Source organism: Kogia breviceps, chromosome 1 (genome assembly GCF_026419965.1).
Source record: "Kogia breviceps isolate mKogBre1 chromosome 1, mKogBre1 haplotype 1, whole genome shotgun sequence".
NCBI lineage: Eukaryota > Metazoa > Chordata > Mammalia > Artiodactyla > Physeteridae > Kogia > Kogia breviceps.
This window is the reverse complement of record NC_081310.1, coordinates 61,416,998-61,434,435: the sequence shown is the minus strand read 5'-3', so window position 1 is coordinate 61,434,435 and position 17,438 is coordinate 61,416,998. Positions and strand designations below refer to the sequence as shown.

At 42.6% G+C, this 17,438-nt stretch overlaps 2 protein-coding genes across 5 annotated transcripts in view; one reads left to right on the top strand and one right to left on the bottom strand.

The window, feature by feature from the left end:
• The window catches only part of IRF6 (interferon regulatory factor 6), a 41,384-nt gene extending 34,683 nt beyond the window's left edge, over positions 1-6,701 (bottom strand). Inside the window, exon 1 of one of the 3 annotated variants that reach the window (XM_067032309.1) lies at positions 6,629-6,701. The gene's annotated coding sequence lies outside the window, so the exon portion shown is untranslated. The remainder of the gene's footprint in view (positions 1-6,628) is intronic. The other 2 variants (XM_067032354.1, XM_067032366.1) reach the window with 2 other exon arrangements.
• Positions 6,702-6,770: 69 nt separating this feature from the next.
• The window catches only part of UTP25 (UTP25 small subunit processome component), a 29,146-nt gene continuing 18,478 nt past the window's right edge, over positions 6,771-17,438 (top strand). Inside the window, exons 1-7 of one of the 2 annotated variants that reach the window (XM_059041048.2) lie at positions 6,771-6,989; positions 8,143-8,182; positions 8,885-9,119; positions 11,118-11,288; positions 13,486-13,574; positions 14,722-15,132; positions 16,875-17,094. In XM_059041048.2, coding sequence (XP_058897031.1) covers positions 6,883-6,989; positions 8,143-8,182; positions 8,885-9,119; positions 11,118-11,288; positions 13,486-13,574; positions 14,722-15,132; positions 16,875-17,094 — 1,273 coding nt within the window. In that variant the 5' untranslated portion in view covers positions 6,771-6,882. The remainder of the gene's footprint in view (positions 6,990-8,142; positions 8,183-8,884; positions 9,120-11,117; positions 11,289-13,485; positions 13,575-14,721; positions 15,133-16,874; positions 17,095-17,438) is intronic. The other variant, XM_067032275.1, reaches the window with a different exon arrangement.

Sequence of the window (17,438 nt, the reverse complement as noted above, 5' to 3'; positions counted from 1 at the left end):
AAATGGCATGTAAAAAGTGAATGAGAAAAAAAAAAAAGCATCACATTTAAGTCAGGCCATCGCAAGGTGGATTAATCACCCCTCCTCTGTTCTCTGGGTGCATGGCTCATACTTTCATTCAGGAATTTATCATGTTGTGATGTCATGGACAATCATTGGCTTCTAGGGCTGCTCCTTCCCTCAGGACTCTGAGCTCCCTGAGGCCAGGGCCTCTGTTTTATTCTTTTTCATAAACTCCCTTACCACTCAATATATGCCCAGTGTACAGTGATGCACAATCAGTGATTACTGAGCAAGTACCCTCCGGGTCCTATACTAGTTCCAGTGGCATATTTGAAGTGTAAACTCATTTTGTACTTACTATGTGACAGAGATTTGAATCCAGATCCAACTGAGTCCAATACCCTCGGTCTTAACCCCTTTGTAAACTGCCTTTCCTGAGACGGACTGATCAGTAAATGGGAGACGATATCAGCTTTCCTGCTCCCCAAATGGCTGCTCCTTTTCCATCACCTTGCTGGTTCTCCCTCATCCCCCCAGCCCCTGAAATTTACAAGGCCTCAGGGTTCAGTTCTCAGGCTCCTTCTCTGTATTTACAGGTCGTGATCTCATTCAGTCTCATTCATATGCTGACCACTTCCATTTGGGGCATCCTGGACTCTCCCCTGAATCCCAGATGTGCCTGCATATTTGACTGCCTCCTGGACCTCTTCACTTAGATGTCTAACAGAAACCTCAAATTTAATGTGTGATTTGAATGATCTTGACATTCCTTTTTTTTGATATACCAAAGTAATAAATGCTGTGTATGACTTCTTTAAGTTTACATAGTGCTCCAACATATTAATACCCTGTGAGCTTCAAAAAACCAAATACATTTACAGTAGTATTATCAGTCACCAAAATGACAGGGAAGGAAACTTTCCCTTGTGAGAATGCACAAACGTTCTCATTAAGGCAATATTGACCCAGACGATCATTTAGTATCTGTCAAGATGGATATAAGGGCCTCTGAGTCACAGGAACAGAGGGAGAACAGAAGCAGTTAACAGCGATGGGGAACAGGGCCCATTAGCTTGGCCCATATGACCCCCTCATGTTGTGTCCATGCCCCACACAGGAACTAGCATGGATGGTGTGGATTTCACAAAGTGAATTCACTAAAGTCTCAACTGAGAATAATTATATCAGGAGAGACTTGAAATACTAGTTTCAAGAAATGTTGAGAAGTGGGAGGAAGCCTTTGGTAAAAACATGAAAAAGTCTCCAAAGTCTTTTGGAGGTGGGCAGCATCAATAGTGAATCGGCTGCTCCAGGAAGGTGTCAGAAAGGAAGATTTAATGAACTTGTCACCCATACAGACATCACCATGATTTGGCTAAAGTCCAAATCAGTTCACGTAACCCCCTTGCTTGAAATCCTTTAAGGGCTCCTCACCTTACATGGGATTGAGCCTCAATGCCCCAGCAAGGCATGCAAGGCCTTTAGTGGGCTGACTCCTCACCTGTCTGTCTCTCCAACCTCTCTACTCCCACCCACCCACCTCAGCAACAGGGACCACAGACAGTTCTCCAAACACATCTTTCCACCTTGCTCATGCTATACCCTCTCCCTGGAACCTTCTTTCCCAGGAAACCCTGACTCAGTGCATCCTCTGTGCTTCTCCCCATGACCTTTCCTCTCTCCTCCACAGCAAGAGGAGCTTCTTTATCTTCTAGGTTCCTAAAACCCTTTGTAGATACCCTTCTAATCTAGCCCATGACAACATAATTATTTGTTAATTGCTTTGTCTCCCCAACTAGACTATGAGGTCTTCAAGGGGAAAGCCTGAGGTCTGAGCTTTTAAAATCCTTAATGCCTACCATTATGACAGGAACACGGTAACTGTTTAGAAAATGTTTGATAAATGAATGAAGGTTTGCCTGCTAAGGCTCTGCCAGAAAAATGTGAAAAACAGAATGTAGTTACACCAACATTCCACTAGTGGGACGGATGTAAAACTTTATCCCCTCTAGTGTAGCATTTTAGCCTTGTTCTCAGTCAGATGAAAATAATCTGATAAAATATTTCAGTTTTAGGCTAGGCCTAATATAAATCAACCTCTGATAAGCTTGAGGAAACATAATTATTACAGGTCACTCTATGCCAGGCTCTGGGTTTGACAATGGGTAGTTCTTCTGGGTACAGATGAATAGAAAGGGTAGGCACTATATATAATAGTGTTTTACATTTTCAAGTTATGTAGAGTGCATTGAAATGCATTACAAAGCTTTTCCCTTTTCAGACATAATCTTGTTATCTAAAATATGCTCCACCTAGAAAGCTCATTGCTCCTTACACAATAAACGCTGTGGAATCCGATGACTACCCAGCTTTCTAATTTCCTGTTGCCCTATATCCCTCATATCCTGTCTTGAACGCACACACATGCTGTTCACGAAGTCAGCTGAAACAACTCATACAGCCTAAAATCTAGAATCTAGATTAATCTCAAGTTCAATACTGATGTTCAATGAACGTGACAGACTGACAAACGCTCAAAGGCAGCAGATGACCCTCCACCCCGGCCCCCAACCCCCAGCAGCCCCCAAACCCCGACGGAGCTGCTTCCTTAGCACCCAGCATCTATCAGTTTAGCATTTATCACAGTGTATCGTAATAGTCTGCATACTTATCCATACCTGGATGAGGCTGAGAGCTCCTTGAAGAGGCTGGAATGGATCTTATTCTTTCCCCCAGCCTCAGGTGCTAGCACAGCACCTGGCACATGGTGTTTAGTACATTTTTTTTTAATGAATAAACAAGCTCATTTCATTATACGGGTAGCAAGAGACTGATTTCTGCCAGCACTCTCAGGAAGAGGCTGGATGGCTTTAGGGTGTATACAGACATGTATGCATACATGTGGTGGAGGAGACTGTCTGATTTGAGGCACCTAGGAGGAGACAGATGTGTGGGTGCACACACACCTTCCCCAGAATCTTCCCAAGTCAGCAGCTGAGGTGTCGGAGCTTTCATCATTAGAGAGTCATACCTTTGGGTTATTTATAGCTCCCTGTCAACATATCTTGAACACATGTGCCCTTGTTATCACTTATATTATCACATAAATTTCAAAACTCAGACTTCCCCAGCATCTGATCTGTATACTCAAATTGTGCTCCTTCCCCACCTTCCCATTCCTGCTCCGTTGAGAATCTCAGATAGATTCCTGTTTACTTTCTGTGGTTTGTGTTAGGGCACAGTTTGTCTTTTCAAATACATTACTATATGTCAAATAAGCTCTTTCAAATCATGTACACCATAATATTTGAAAGGGATTAAAACACATCACTTTGTATAATTCCATGAGTTCATAATGATACTAAAAATGTTTTTTAAAAACTTGATTGGTCAACATTAGAAGATCTAGTGAATTGACTCCTTGTGTTGAAAATTAGTAAATGAAGGGAGAGAATCAAGCATTTCTTCTGCTTTTCCTATACAAACAGTACCACTGGGTAAGCAAAATTTAGGAGAAGGAAAAGCTTGCTTTCATAGAAATAGTCCAGCAAGTAAGTGAAGAAGAAATGATAGAATTAGAATATCACCTCATGATAGAATTAGAATGTGTCCTCTAATGAATTAACGAATTTAGACATTGACTACCAATGACTGGTAACATCACAAAATGAAAGGCAACCAGATGGTATACGCCTCCTGATGGAAGTATAAAATATCAGCTATAATGAACTCTGATCAAAGTTCTAAATCCCACGATGTATTCACGAGAAACACAGAGAACAGCAGAACATGTTCAACTAACAGCGTAAAAAAAAAAAAAAGAACGACATTTATGAGACAATCAGAAATCTGAATACTGACTGGTTATATGATGATATTAAATAATTGTTATCACCTTTTTTTTAGGTGAAATAGTGCCATTGTAGCTATGTTAAAGAAAGAACCTTATCTTTTAGATATTTTTAAAAATATAGGGGCTTCCCTGGTGGCGCAGTGGTTGAGAGTCCGCCTGCCGATGCAGGGGACACAGGTTCGTGCCCCGGTCTGGGAGGATCCCACATGCCGCGGAGCGGCTGGGCCCGTGAGCCATGGCCGCTGAGCCTGTGCTCCGCAACGGGAGAGGCCACAGCAGTGAGAGGCCCGCGTACCAGGAAAAAAAAAAAAAAAAAAAAAAAAATATATATATATATATATATATTTACAGATAAAATAATACAGTATCTGGGATTTGCTTCAAAAATAATACAGGGGGGCTTCCCTGGTGGCGCAGTGGTTGAGGGTCCGCCTGCCGATGCAGGGGGCGCGGGTTCGTGCCCCCGTCCGGGAGGATCCCGCGTGCCGCGGAGCGGCTGGGCCGGTGAGCCGTGGCCGCTGGGCCTGTGCGTCCGGAGCCTGCGCTCCGCGATGGGAGAGGCCGCGGCAGTGAGAGGCCCGCGTACCACAAAAAAAAAAAAAAAAAAAAAAAAAAATACAGGGGTGGCAGTTAGGGGTAGTGGGTGGGAATATATATGAAACAAGATGGCCTTGCGTTGAAGCCGAGGGATGGGAACATGGGAGTGTATTGTACTGTTTTGTCTACTTTTGTATATACTTGAAATTTTCCAAAGAAAAAGTTTTTAATAAAGAAAAACTAACACTTTTCTGAATATTCTGACCATCTTGTCCTAAGGGACAGCCACCCCCCTCCCTCCCTTTGAGATCGTTATCCTAGGGAGTCTCCCCAAATTGAAAATACCCAAGTAACATTAATTCAGCAGCCTCTCTTTACAAACTAGTATAAAAGATTATTTCCTGGACTGTTTTTACCCCTGAAAATACTGAGTCCCTGAGGGCAAAGATCAAAGAAAACCCTGCAGGAGGGAAAAGGAAGGGCTGAGTGTGGGAAGAAGGAAGGGAAGAACAAATTTTGCCTTTATTACAATTTTCCCAGGGCCTTCACTAGTCGGCACATGCATCTTCTTTGTGTGGGTTTTACTAAGAGAACTTTCACTGGAGGCATGAAAAAAATGTTTAAATTCCGAACTCTCAGGTTAAAATTTCACAAAGCATCCCCTTTTATGTTGTCAAAGGTTAATATAAATATTTTCAGAAGCGGGCTCAGTGAGCCAATGATGAGACCACTTGGGTGGAGCTAGGGCACAGTTCTGTCTGAACCTGGGAACAGTCTAGACCTGTCTATAGGACTACAATGACATGGAAACCAGGAGAGAGTAAAGAGTCACATCAAGTGCTCAAGACTATAGCTTTTTATAGCAGATCTCTGGAAGAACACCAAGAAACTGGTTGTCTCTGGGGAGGGAAGCTGGGGCACTTGGAATAGGGCGGGAGGAGAAAAAACATTGTATGACTTTATTGTCATAGCCAGGTTATACTGTGGTTAGTGCCTTAGTATGTATGATATTTGCAAACAGCCTTTTGTTTATGTAAGTGACTGTACTTTTTATCTTGATATTAGACAGAAGACAGATGTCTGTTTGTTTATGGGTTCCTTGGCTGGGCCATCTGCTGGCACTACCTGCTGTTTGCATATTTTCTTGATACTCCCTTCCCCTCGCCACCTTAACCTCCCAGAATTTAATTAGGAGACGATGGTCCCCAGAACCACAAAAATAGGATTTTAACAGTTCTAGTGCGACTTCTATAGGTGTGACATGGTATTGGACAAAGCTCAAATTCTCTCACAGACGCTCCTTTAATAGCAGAGCCAGTGAACACTGTCTTTGATGGCTCTTATTTTACCTTAAATATTCAGGTGAATTCCGTGGTTTATGATTGACATTGTAAGTTACTATTAGAAAAAAAGTGTCTCTGTGTTTATCCTGTGGTTTTTAAGTATCCCTGCACACTCTGCCTGTCCCTAGAGTATTAAGTTCAGTTGTGTTTTTTCCTCTTTGTTTATTGAGATTATTATTTACTTGTATTGAAATGTACCAATTTTAAAGGTCCAGTTTGATTAATTTTGGTAATTGTATACAAGGTGTAACCACCACCACGATCCAGATATAGAAAAGTTACTTACCCTTTAAAAGTTTTCCATCCCAATTTGCCCCAATTCAGTTTTGAGACACTTCATTGAGTTTTACTGCTTTCTCTAACATCGACTCTCCGCGTGTTTTAGGAAAGTCACTTTACCTCTCTGGATGTGTTTTTGCTTTTATAACATGAAACATGCCAGAACAGATTTGTTACCAGGGGCTCTTGCAATACTTTCAGAAAATGAGGGGGTAGGATAAGGGCGGGAATCTCAGCCGTGCGTCCCCATTCTTCACGTAGCACATGCATGTGGCAGATCCTAGTGGGAAAAGCCTGTGGTCGCATCAGAGAGAATTAGGTTTCCATCTCCTCTCTTGCTAGTGTGTATGTAACCTTTTGTAAGCATCAGCTTTCTCATCTCCAATATCAGGCTTATTAACAAGGCCTATTTGTTTACTGTTGTGAGGATGAATTGAGATGCGCCGGCAGCCTTAAATGTTAGTTGGTATTTGTATTATGGCATAATATAAAGGCACTGCATTCAACCATCTCGGTTACTACACGTTTATGCAGGCTGCTTCTCACAACCAAAACAGACGCACAAAGTATGCCCACCCATTTACCCACCTGGGGAAGCCTGAAGCGTGCTTACCTTGCCTGCCTTCCAGGGCTCAGAGAAAAGCTGCGCACGCGTGCCTGTGCTTCCAAAGAGCCTCGCTAGGGGGCGGAATGGGAAACAGGAAGTTCTAACGCCTGTCGTACAAGCGCGACGTAAAGCGAGTCTGCTTTATGGCACCCTGCTTCCGCCGTAAAGCGCCGTCGGCAATCCCGCGTGAGTGGGTTAACGAGACTACTTCCAGGTGAAAAACCCGATTCTTGGAGTCTGGCTGACTTGACGTCTTCCCCATGGGCAAACGTGGGAGTCGGAGCCAGAGCCAGCTGCTCAACTCCCTAACTAAAAAGCAGAAGAAGCATCTGAGGGATTTTGGCGAGGAGCATCCCTTCTATGACAGGTATGGAGATGTAAGGCTGGGACCGGCGCTGCCGGCGTCCTTTCCCGATGGGAGGCCGCGTGTTCCCGCGTTTGGTCCGCCGGTGCCCCGGGGATAGTGACAGGGCAGCTCCCGCCGCGTCCCACGCTGCCCCGGCGCCGGCCTAACTCGCCCGGGGATTCTGGCGGCTTCCCGCCTGAGAAGGGGTTCTTCACCAGTCTTTCTACCTTTTGTTGAGCCGGTAGCTTTATGCTATACGGCACGCCTCCTGTATGGCGACTGGGCAGAGATGTTATAAGCTTGTTTTCGTTTTATTTGTTTTTAAAGAATTGCTTGGGGGCTTCCCTGGTGGCGCAGTGGTTAAGAGTCCGCCTGTCAACGCAGGGGACAAGGGGTTCGAGCCCTGGTCCGGGAAGATCCCACATGCCGCGGAGTAACTAAGCCCGTGCGCCACAACTATTGAGCCTGCACTCTAGAGCCCGCGAGCCACAACTGCTGAGCCAGGGTGCTGCAACTACTGATGCCCGCGACCCTAGAGCCCCTGCTCCGCAACAAAAGAAGCCACCGCAGTGAGAAGCCCGTGCACCGCGACAAAGAGTAACCCCCGCTCGCCGCAGCTAGAGAAAGCCCGGGCGCAGCAACGAAGACCAATAGCAGTCAAAAATAAATAAATTAAATAAGTTAAAAAAAAAAAAAAACTGCCTGGGACCCTCGACATCACCGATCTATTCAATGACAATGAGGAAACTAATATTTGGGTAGTTGTGGGTTCCTCTCTAAGTGTCCAGACTCTCAGTTATGATCTTAGCGCTCATCCCACAACTTTGGGCAGCTTTATCAACAGTTAGAGGGGTAGTCTACTTAAGAAATTTGCTAAAAAAGGTGAACCCCGAGGGCTTTTATTTGCCAAAATTTCCCATCTTTTGGATGAGAGCCAGTTACTGTGTGACTGTGGTATTTGTCATGTGGTCTTGTTAGACTTTTTCATTTGTCTGTTATTATCTATTTGGCATATTCTTACAAAACCTGTCCAAATGCATATGGAGTTTTTACTTGACAATAGATATATTTATAACGGTATAGTGTGCCATGTTCGTTTAAAGTTGTATCATTAGACTTTTCCTAATTGCTACATACTAGTAGTTAAAGTTTAACATTACCTGTTTCTTCTCAGGGTTTCCGGAAAGGAAGCAAAACCACAGACTTGTCAACTGGTAATGCTTTATACCTTCTTTATGATAGTTGATTCTGGGCTGTTACTTTTAAGATTATATATAGTAATAAAGTTTGGCTACATTTCCACTCTTTTTGATTTTAGATATAAGCTGTATTTTAGTAATATTGCTTAGTTTTAAGTGCAGATGTCTGCTAAAATGCCATTGTGATAACTAATATAGTACAGAGTATGAAACTGTCCTGAGAGATTAGCCTGTTAGAACCTGTTAAGGAGGCTTACCAGAGGGCTCTTGGTGAATCCTAAGAGGGAATGTCTTGTTTGCTTAACATAAAATAGAGTGCAAAATCATCAAAGGTCTTATTTCATTAGCACAGACTCAAAAATAAACTACACTTTTTTGTTGTAAGTTTTCCTGTTGCTCCTTTAAAGGTGCCAAATGTCTGACACATAGGTTAAATCGCCTTATAACCTAAAGCTCCATGTTTTTAGTCTGCTGTCTTCCCATGTGGAACATTAGCAGTTCAAAGAAGAGGAAGAGCTTCTAGAATCATAGCTAGATTAGTTGTTTTAAACAAATTTGGTGCTAGGTTTGGTTGAATAGATAGGATTGCATATTTGCAGAAAAGCTAGTTTTTATTTAGAAAAGTCTGAACTTGGTTCCACTGTGGGCCTGATGATAGTCGTGGGGTAGCAACAAGAGCAATATAATTTGTTTTTAAAATCCCCATTTTCCTTTTAGTCAGAGAGTTTAGATACTTCAAGTTCTGAAAGTGAAGCAGAGAGTGAACCAGAACAAGTTTCTGGTTACAGCAGACTACTTGCCACATTAAAGGATGTTTCCAAGGAAGATGAGGAGGAGGAAGAGGAAGAAGACAGTGTTATAGATGAGACAGAAATGAATCTTGAAGATGGCGATAGTGACATCAGTGTGGAGGAGGAGACGGCAGTAGAGTCTACTACTGACATACAGAAGAGTAAGTGTCTTTGATGTGGGTTTATCATCTTTGCAGGGACCACAGACAGATTGCCCCAGGGGCATGGTGTCTTGTACTGTATGAGCTGGGTGAAAGCACATGGATTCAAAACAGAGATTCTTAACATTGTTGGGCTCTGTGATATCTTCAAGAATCTGATGAAAACAAAGGACCCTCTGGCCATAAAAATGCAGAAATGACATTTTTGCTTATGATTTCCAGGATTTCATCAATCCTAGTTAAAATTCCCCTGATTGAGAGGAAAGGGAACATAATTCTGTTTTTGTAATGGTCTCAATTTATGAAAGAGATTATTGTTCCTCCCTTAGAGGAACCAAGTTTAATGGAAGATAGACATAAAATATACAGAACTTTTCAAGCATCAAATTTGAATGGAACCGATTAATATAAGGTGTTGAAGAGATGCAAAGTGGTCACATGCTGCCAGGGTAAATGAGGGGAGGCTTCAGAGAAGAGCTGGGATTGAAAGCTTAAAGGAACTCTGCCTCATTGAGACATCTAGGTGACAATTTTTATCATTATTATTATTAATTAATTTATTTTTGGCTGCATTGGGTCTTTGTTGCAGTGCACTGGCTTCTCACTGTGGTGGCTTCTCTTGTTGTGGAGCATGGGCTCTAGGCACGTGGGCTTCAGTAGTTGTGGCATGTGGGCTCAGTAGTTGTGGCTCGCGGGCTCTAGAGCACAGGCTCTGTAGTTGTGGTGCACGGGCTTAGTTGCTCCGTGGCATGTGGGATCTTCCCAGACTAGGGCTCGAACTAATGTCCCCTGCATTGGCAGGCAACCAGGGAAGTCCCCATAGATGACTTTTTAATTTAACTTTAAAATTAACTTTATTGAGGTATGAATTACATTCAACAAGGTGTACCCATTTTAAGTATGTAATTTGATAAGTTTGGATAAATGTGTATATCTATATCGTCACCGCCAAAGTCAAGATACAGAACACTTCCAATACCTACAAAAAGTTTCTTCTTGTCCTTCTACAGTCAGTTTCCCAGGCCTGGCATCAGGCAACCACTGACATGCTTTCTTTCACTCTGTATTAGTTTTTCCTATTCTAGAAATTCACATGAATGGAAGCATACAATAAGTACCCTTTTGCGTGTGGCTTCTTTGGCTCCTCATGTTGTTGTGACACATCCTTGAAGTTCATGTTAGTAATTCATTTCTTTTTATTACTGGAATAGTAGTCCATTGTCTGAATATATCTGGGTAACTTTTTATATCCTATTATCTTAATGCCTATTTGCCTTGCCGTATTTTTTTCTATACTTTAAGGTGTCACATACCATTCTTAGTATTTTAATTCATCACTTGTACTGGGATTAAAAAATCGTTGCCTCAGACTTAGGGATTTTTTTGTATAATTTTGTTGGTTTTCCAGTTTTCTTTCATGTTTTGGGTTTATAAAAATGAAAAGTTTGGTTTTTTTAATTATAAAAGTAATATATATTTACTGTAAAAATTTAAGAGGTAATATAGTTAACGTATATCTCCTCCACCCTGAGATGAACACCTTTAACATTTTATAGAACCTTCCAGACTACTCTTTTATGGATATATGAGTGAATACAAGTATATACATCTATTTGTGTGTATGTTCATAATGGTCTCATACATTTCTGTAAGTTACTTTTTTTCTTTAATAATATAATGTGTGTAACTGTGGGTTCACATTAGCTTAATTACATAGTATTCCATTGTAAATAATATGTGGTAATTTAATTAGTACCCCATCGATAGAAATGACGAAATCATTTTTTTTTTCTAGTTATTTGTTATAATCAACGCTGATTTGAACATCTTTACATGTACCGGGTCAGCAGTCAAGCTCAATTTTGAAACTTATGTCTTCTACCTGAATTTGCTTAAAAGTAAATGATAGCCTAAGGAATTAGATTGCATTTGTCAACAGAAGTGTAATTATATTTATGAGTAGTAAATAATTTCACAAAATGTTTATCAAAACTGCAGATGCGGCCTTACCTGCTGACCCTAAGGGAAAAGATGGGCACGGGCTACCTGGAACATCAGAGGAATCCCCAGAGGAGTTTACAGATGCAAAACATGAGTCACTCTTCAGTCTAGAAACCAATTTTCTCGAAGAGGAAAGAGGAGGCCACTGTTCTCTGAAAGCATCACAAGGTCAGAGCACAGCGCATGTTGTTTGAATTCAGCTGGTGCTTAGTATGGGTGGTTGTGGTCTAATACCTGTTAAATCTCCTGTTATTGGAATGAGCAGCAATAGAAACAGATAGTTTAGCAGCTAGATGTAGAGCTGGAAAGAAATGCTTCTCCAAGATCTTTTGTGTTTTTCAGGGTTAGGCAGTGTTGGGAGTAGGCACGGCTGTTCAGGAGAACAAACAGTTGAAGAATGATAGCAGGGAAGGCCAGTTCCCCAAAGCTCACGATCCACAGCTGGGGTCAGGGGAAGACTTCTGATTTTTTTCCCCAAGCAGGGAAGGGAGAGAAAGAGGAGAAAACTACTTTGCATGTTTCTCTCTATCCTTCACTTGCTCTTCCTTATTGGAGCAGTAATTTTCCAGATTTGTGAGACCCGGCAGTGGTTAATCTGATTGGTCCTTATGACCAGGAAGCACCTCAGAAGCCAGAAAGCTCTACCCTGTCTCCCCAGTCTCTCTCTCTATTTTTGGCTGCATTGGGTCTTTGTGGCAGTGCGTGGGCTTCTCACTGCCCTGACTTCTCTTGTTGTGGAGCACAGGCTCTAGGCACGCGGGCTTCAGCTGTTGTGATACGTGGGCTCAGTAGCTGTGGCTCGCAGGCTCTAGAACACGGGCTCTGTAGTTGTGGCGCACGGGCTTAGTTGCTTAGTTGCAACTAAGTTGCTTAGTTGCATGTGGGATCTTCCCAGACTAGGGCTCGAACCTGTGTCCCCTGCATTGGCAGGCAGATTCTTAACCACTGTGCCACCAGGGAAGGTCCCCATAGGCGACTTTTTAATTTAACTTTAAAATCAACTTTATTGAGGTATGAATTACATTCAACAAGGTGTACCCATTTTAAGTATGTAATTCAATAAGTCTTGACAAATGTGTATATCTATATTGTCACTGTCAAAGTCAAGATACAGAACACTCTGGGCCATGCCTCTGTCTCCATGACTGTCACTTAGACAAGCCTGTGGTGGGCCGAGGCTGGGCTCTGCTGTCTCTCAGGTCCTGTGTCTTAGCCTGTGCCTGGGTGGGCAAGTCAGGCTGGTCTCATTCTGTGTCCTGACTGCCTTTTTTGGTCCCAGTGCCATTCTTCAACCAGCTGTGCCATTGAAGTTGAAATTTAATCCTCATTTGGTTCTGTTAGCTATTCTGGACAAGAGGAAGAAGTAGCAGGTAGAATTTGGGTACAAACCGCATTCTGAACTCAAAAAAACTTAAAAAAAAAAAACCCTGGAAGAAACATTAGGAGGCTTGACTATCCTAAAGTTTCTCTGGTTGTTTGGTCTGTACTGATATATTATCACCTAGAATTCTTATTTCCTATTGTTCACCTTTATCTTAGGTCTTAATATAAAGTGCACTGCATTTGAAGTTTTACTACCTGGGTCCTTGAATGGGTCATTTAACTTTGCTTCTTACGTGAGTGGGACTGGAAGAGAAGATTGGGTGGCTAGTGCAGAGCACTGACCCTGAGCAATGACCCTACCATTTTGATCATTTGTTCACCTCAGTTGAGTGTTGAGCATTTATATTTGTCTGCCAGTGCAGGTTAAATCAGACATGGAACCTGCCCTCAGGGATCTTGCAGTCTAGTTAGATGAGGTAGGACATACACATATATGTGTTGGTGTGGATAACTGAGGGCAGGGTGGGGCACTTGAGAGAAAGTGATGACTGTCTGTAGGGGACCAGAGATGGCTTCTTTGGAGCCAGAACTGTGCCTGACACATAGGCTCCTGGGAAATAGTTATTTATTGTGAGTCAGGGAGTAACATTCAACTGATACTATTTGGATATATAGAAATGCGGTGAAGGAGAGGATAGAATTTTCAGTTAAAGGAAGGAAAGCCACAGTGGCAGAAGAATTTGAGAGCCATGTAATTCAAAAATTACATTAGAGAAGTAGGTTAGAGGTGTATGTTGAATTTCAGACTGAGAAGTTTCTTCAGAGGTTTTTGAGCTGGGGAATAATGTGATTAAAGAAATGCTTTAGGGAGATGAACCTGTCAGAAACTTTTAAGCTCTGGACTGGGATAAATGATGGGGAAGGTTGATGGGGAAAAAGATGAGTTAACATCATGAAGAACAGGATGTCATTCACAGGGGAAGACTGAAAAAATCCCTGTCATTTGCTCTAAGTGTTCTAATATTCTTTATTTCTGAATTAGATCCATTTGCACAACATGTAAACAAAGAACTGAAAGAAAAAGAAATCCAGGCTGTTGCCACAAATCCCAAAACTACCCACCAGCTAAAAGTAAGCATTGTTCCATCATCACAGTCACAAATGGAGAAAAGCAGTGGTCTTGAGTTTTAGTGGTCTCCCTGAATGTATGATACACAATGGGGGATATGTATCCCCCATTCCTAACCCTTGGTAACCACTAATCTGTTCTCCATTTCTATAATTTTGTTGTTTCAAAAGCGTTATATAAATAAAATCATACAGGTTGGCTTTTTTCATGCAGCATAATTCCCTGGAGATTCATCCCAGTTTTTGGCATATATCAATAGTTAATTCTTTTTTATTGCAGAGGTCATCCTTTCTTTATTGCTAAGATCAGCAGTTTTGTTACAGTGCAAAAATTCCCAAACTGGTATTCCACAAAATATTCTTTAAGATTCTAATATATGTCTCCAAAACAACACCAAAAACCTTGTTCCACGTCCAAGTAAATTTGGGAAACTCTGGGTCAAACGAAGTGGAATAGAGTCCTTGTTACAGGACTCAGCAGAACCTTTAGTGTCTGATCTGCATGTGACTCTCCCTGAGGGGGATTAGGTTTTGTGGTGTTTACCGAAGTTATTTGACCGTCGGGCCCCCTTTTTTTTTTTGTCTTGAGTAAATTTTGACTTCCTACAGTGTGGTCCACAGGACAGTTTGTGACCCACTGATCTAGTGAAGAGCTCACAAGGTTTCTAAAGTCAGAAACCTTGGTCTCTAACCCTTAGCTCTGTTCTCCCCTGTTTGTCTGAATCCTATAAACTCTGAATCTCAGCATTTCCTAAACTGCAAGAAGAGCATTATAGTGTTTACCTTTTTTTTTTTTTTTTTTTTTTTTTTTTGTGGTACGTGGGCCTCTCACTGTTGTGGCTTCTCCAGTTGCAGAGCTCAGGCTCCGGATGCGCAGGCGCAGTGGCCGTGGCTCATAGGCCCAGCCGCTCCGCGGCATGTGGGATCTTCCCGGACCGGGGCACGAACCCGCTTCCCCTGCATCGGCAGGTGGACTCTCAACCACTGTGCCACCAGGGAAGCCCTATAGTGTTTACCTTGTAAGGTTGTTGTGAGGATAAAGTGAGAGGATCTGTAAGTTGTGAAAGGCCTTGGTAAATTATAAAGCACTATATGAATGTAAGGTACTATAATTTATTTCTCACTTAGTTCTTGATCATTTCTTCCACAGTGGCCCATCCTGGGCCAGCTTGTCTTTTCATCCAGGTTTCAAAAGTTGGAAACCTTTAAACCCCCAAAGGACATTGACTTAAAGTCACTTCATCTCCAGAAACCTCTGGAATCCACCTGGATCAAGACCAACAGCCAGTTCCTCTCTGGTCCCTCAAATTCAAGTAGCCCCTTCACACCCCTCCAGAAAGAGCTCTTCTTAATTATGAATTCTTACCGGGACCTGTTCTACCCAGAAAGGACTTCCCTGAAGAATGGGGAAGAGATCCGCCACGTGTACTGCCTGCATGTGATAAATCACGTCCTCAAAGCCAATGCCCAGGTGCTTGCCAACAACAGCAGATGCCGAAGCCAGAAACTTGGGGTGGGTGATGATGATGACTTCAGGGACCAAGGGCTAACGAGGCCCAAGGTGAGTGGCAGCAGCAGAACTTTGCCCTCAAGGAGGCTGTAAGGCACTAACATATGGGTCCTGGCACCTAGCAGGTTCTTAGATGTTTTAATGATTGGAGTAATGAATGAGTCAAAGAATGAGCATATTAGATGGGCCAGGTAATGTCAGAGCAGTGCTGCAGACAGCTCAGTGGACTGTCTCTAACAGCAGATCTAACTGGAAACTTGAGTAGGAGGTACCTCCATGATAATTCTCTCCTTAAAGATAAACCCTGATCCTACATAAGTAACACTCCACTATAAATCTATTCTTTGTGATTGTCAGAGCTGGATGGGACCTTAAGGAGCCTTTTATTCAATCTCTACATATTACACCTGTGGACAGAGACCCAGATTCGTAGAGGACCTTGCTAAAGAGAACCAGGGAAAAAGTAGCAGAGGAAGGACTAGAACCAAGGATTCTCTTCACTAAGCCACAGAAATATGTAAACCTTGGAAAACAAAATCCCTATTTTTGCATTGTATCATTATTGCTGCTTAAAGTGATGATTACATTTATGTGAGCTCATAAGCCTGAGCCCCAGTGGTTTGGGGGCTTACATCTTTTAATTCTGTCTACATTTTTCATGATGTCCTGGAGCTAGATACTGTGCCTCCCATACCCCCTTAACTCCTTAGCCTTTGTGTCTATTGAAGAAGCCTCATCTTCTTAGATTCTTCTCATTGAGCTTAATAGGATTTTAGGATTTTAATACTGATATGGCTCTTAGAGATTTCTTAGTCCAACCCTCTTGTTTGATAGTTGGGGAAACCAAAGCCTAGACACTTACTTAGTGTGACAGCCAGGACAGTAACTTGGCCCTCTTCAAAACTGATCCATCATCCCTGCACTGTACCAAACTGAATCACTACACCCCTCTGGCTGTGCTGGTTGCCTTTCTGGGAAACTGCCTCAGAATCTTGAACATCAGGATAATAAGATTATCTGTTTCCATTTAGAATTGCAAAATAGAATATGAGGTAGATTACCCATGAATCACATTTAGAATTTGGTGAACTGCCTGATCTGACTGGGGTTATATCCATTGATTGTATTGTTTACACAAGGGTAGTTAGAAGTTAATCATTTGTTAAGCATCTTCTAGTTTTTTTCCTCAGCAGTTAAAATTAAGCACTTTTGGAAATGTTTGGAAAACTGAATCCTATATTTCCCATTGAAATATGATCTTATTTCAGAAATCCTTTATCATCATTTCTGAAAAGTGTACTAGGAAATGTACTAGAAAAGTAATGATGCTTTAGTCCTTTCCTTACTAGCTTTATTCTCTACTGAATACATCTAATTCATTTGTTCAGCATATTCCTTGGGTCTTACAGATCAAAATACTGAACTAAGTTCTGTGGGAGACAGAAATGAGTAACATTTCTTGTCCTCAAAGAGCTTTGTGTGTTTATGCCCTTGGGTTTTTGCTAATGGACACCTCTGTTAATGGCAAATACCTCAAAAGGTATTTCTACGTTCTGCTTAAGAATTGCCCCCCAAGGAGCCATGAGATTGAAGTCCATAGGACATGGTGCTGTAGGTCGGAAAGATGCTCAACCTTCAGTACTGAGCCAGGTCCTGTGTAAAGGGGGTGACACGGATGTGGTCCTTGGCCAGGGACTGTGGAACAGAGGGCTCCTTGGGTCCTCAGCAGGCTCACCTCGAGCTGTCCTTCCTTCCCCTCGCCCCTCCAAGGCTGCCCATCACTCCCTCCACAGGTGCTGATAGTGGTACCATTCCGGGAAGCTGCTTTGCGGGTGGTACAGCTCTTCATCAGTCTTCTTGAGGGCGACAGCAAGAAGAAAATAATTGTAAGCAACAAAAAGAGGTTTAATGGAGAGTATGGCTCAGATCCTGAGGAGAGACCACCCAACCTGAAGAGGCCTGAGGATTATGAAGCTGTATTTGTCGGCAACATCGATGACCACTTCAGGACTGGTAATTCCTCCTTGTCAAAACTGAGACCCTGAGGGACCTGAGGTGTGAGGTGCCCATAGCTGGAAGCTAGAAGCCTGGAATTAGGCATTCTTTCAGAGGGTCACTGACTCAGCCTCCTAGCAGAACCAGGATGCATTTGAGACGTCTCGTCTGCCAGGGGAGAGTCTTGCCTTGGCTAATGGGGTGCATACTTGGCTCATGGGATGGAGTGTCTGTGAAGGCATGTATGAAAGGCACATGCATGTTTATAACATGTCTCAGCATGCCTATAGCTGGTAGCTCACGGTCAATGCTACAGGGGTTCTTGAGGGAGTTGGAGGTGATGGGGCTGGGTAGGTCAGTCT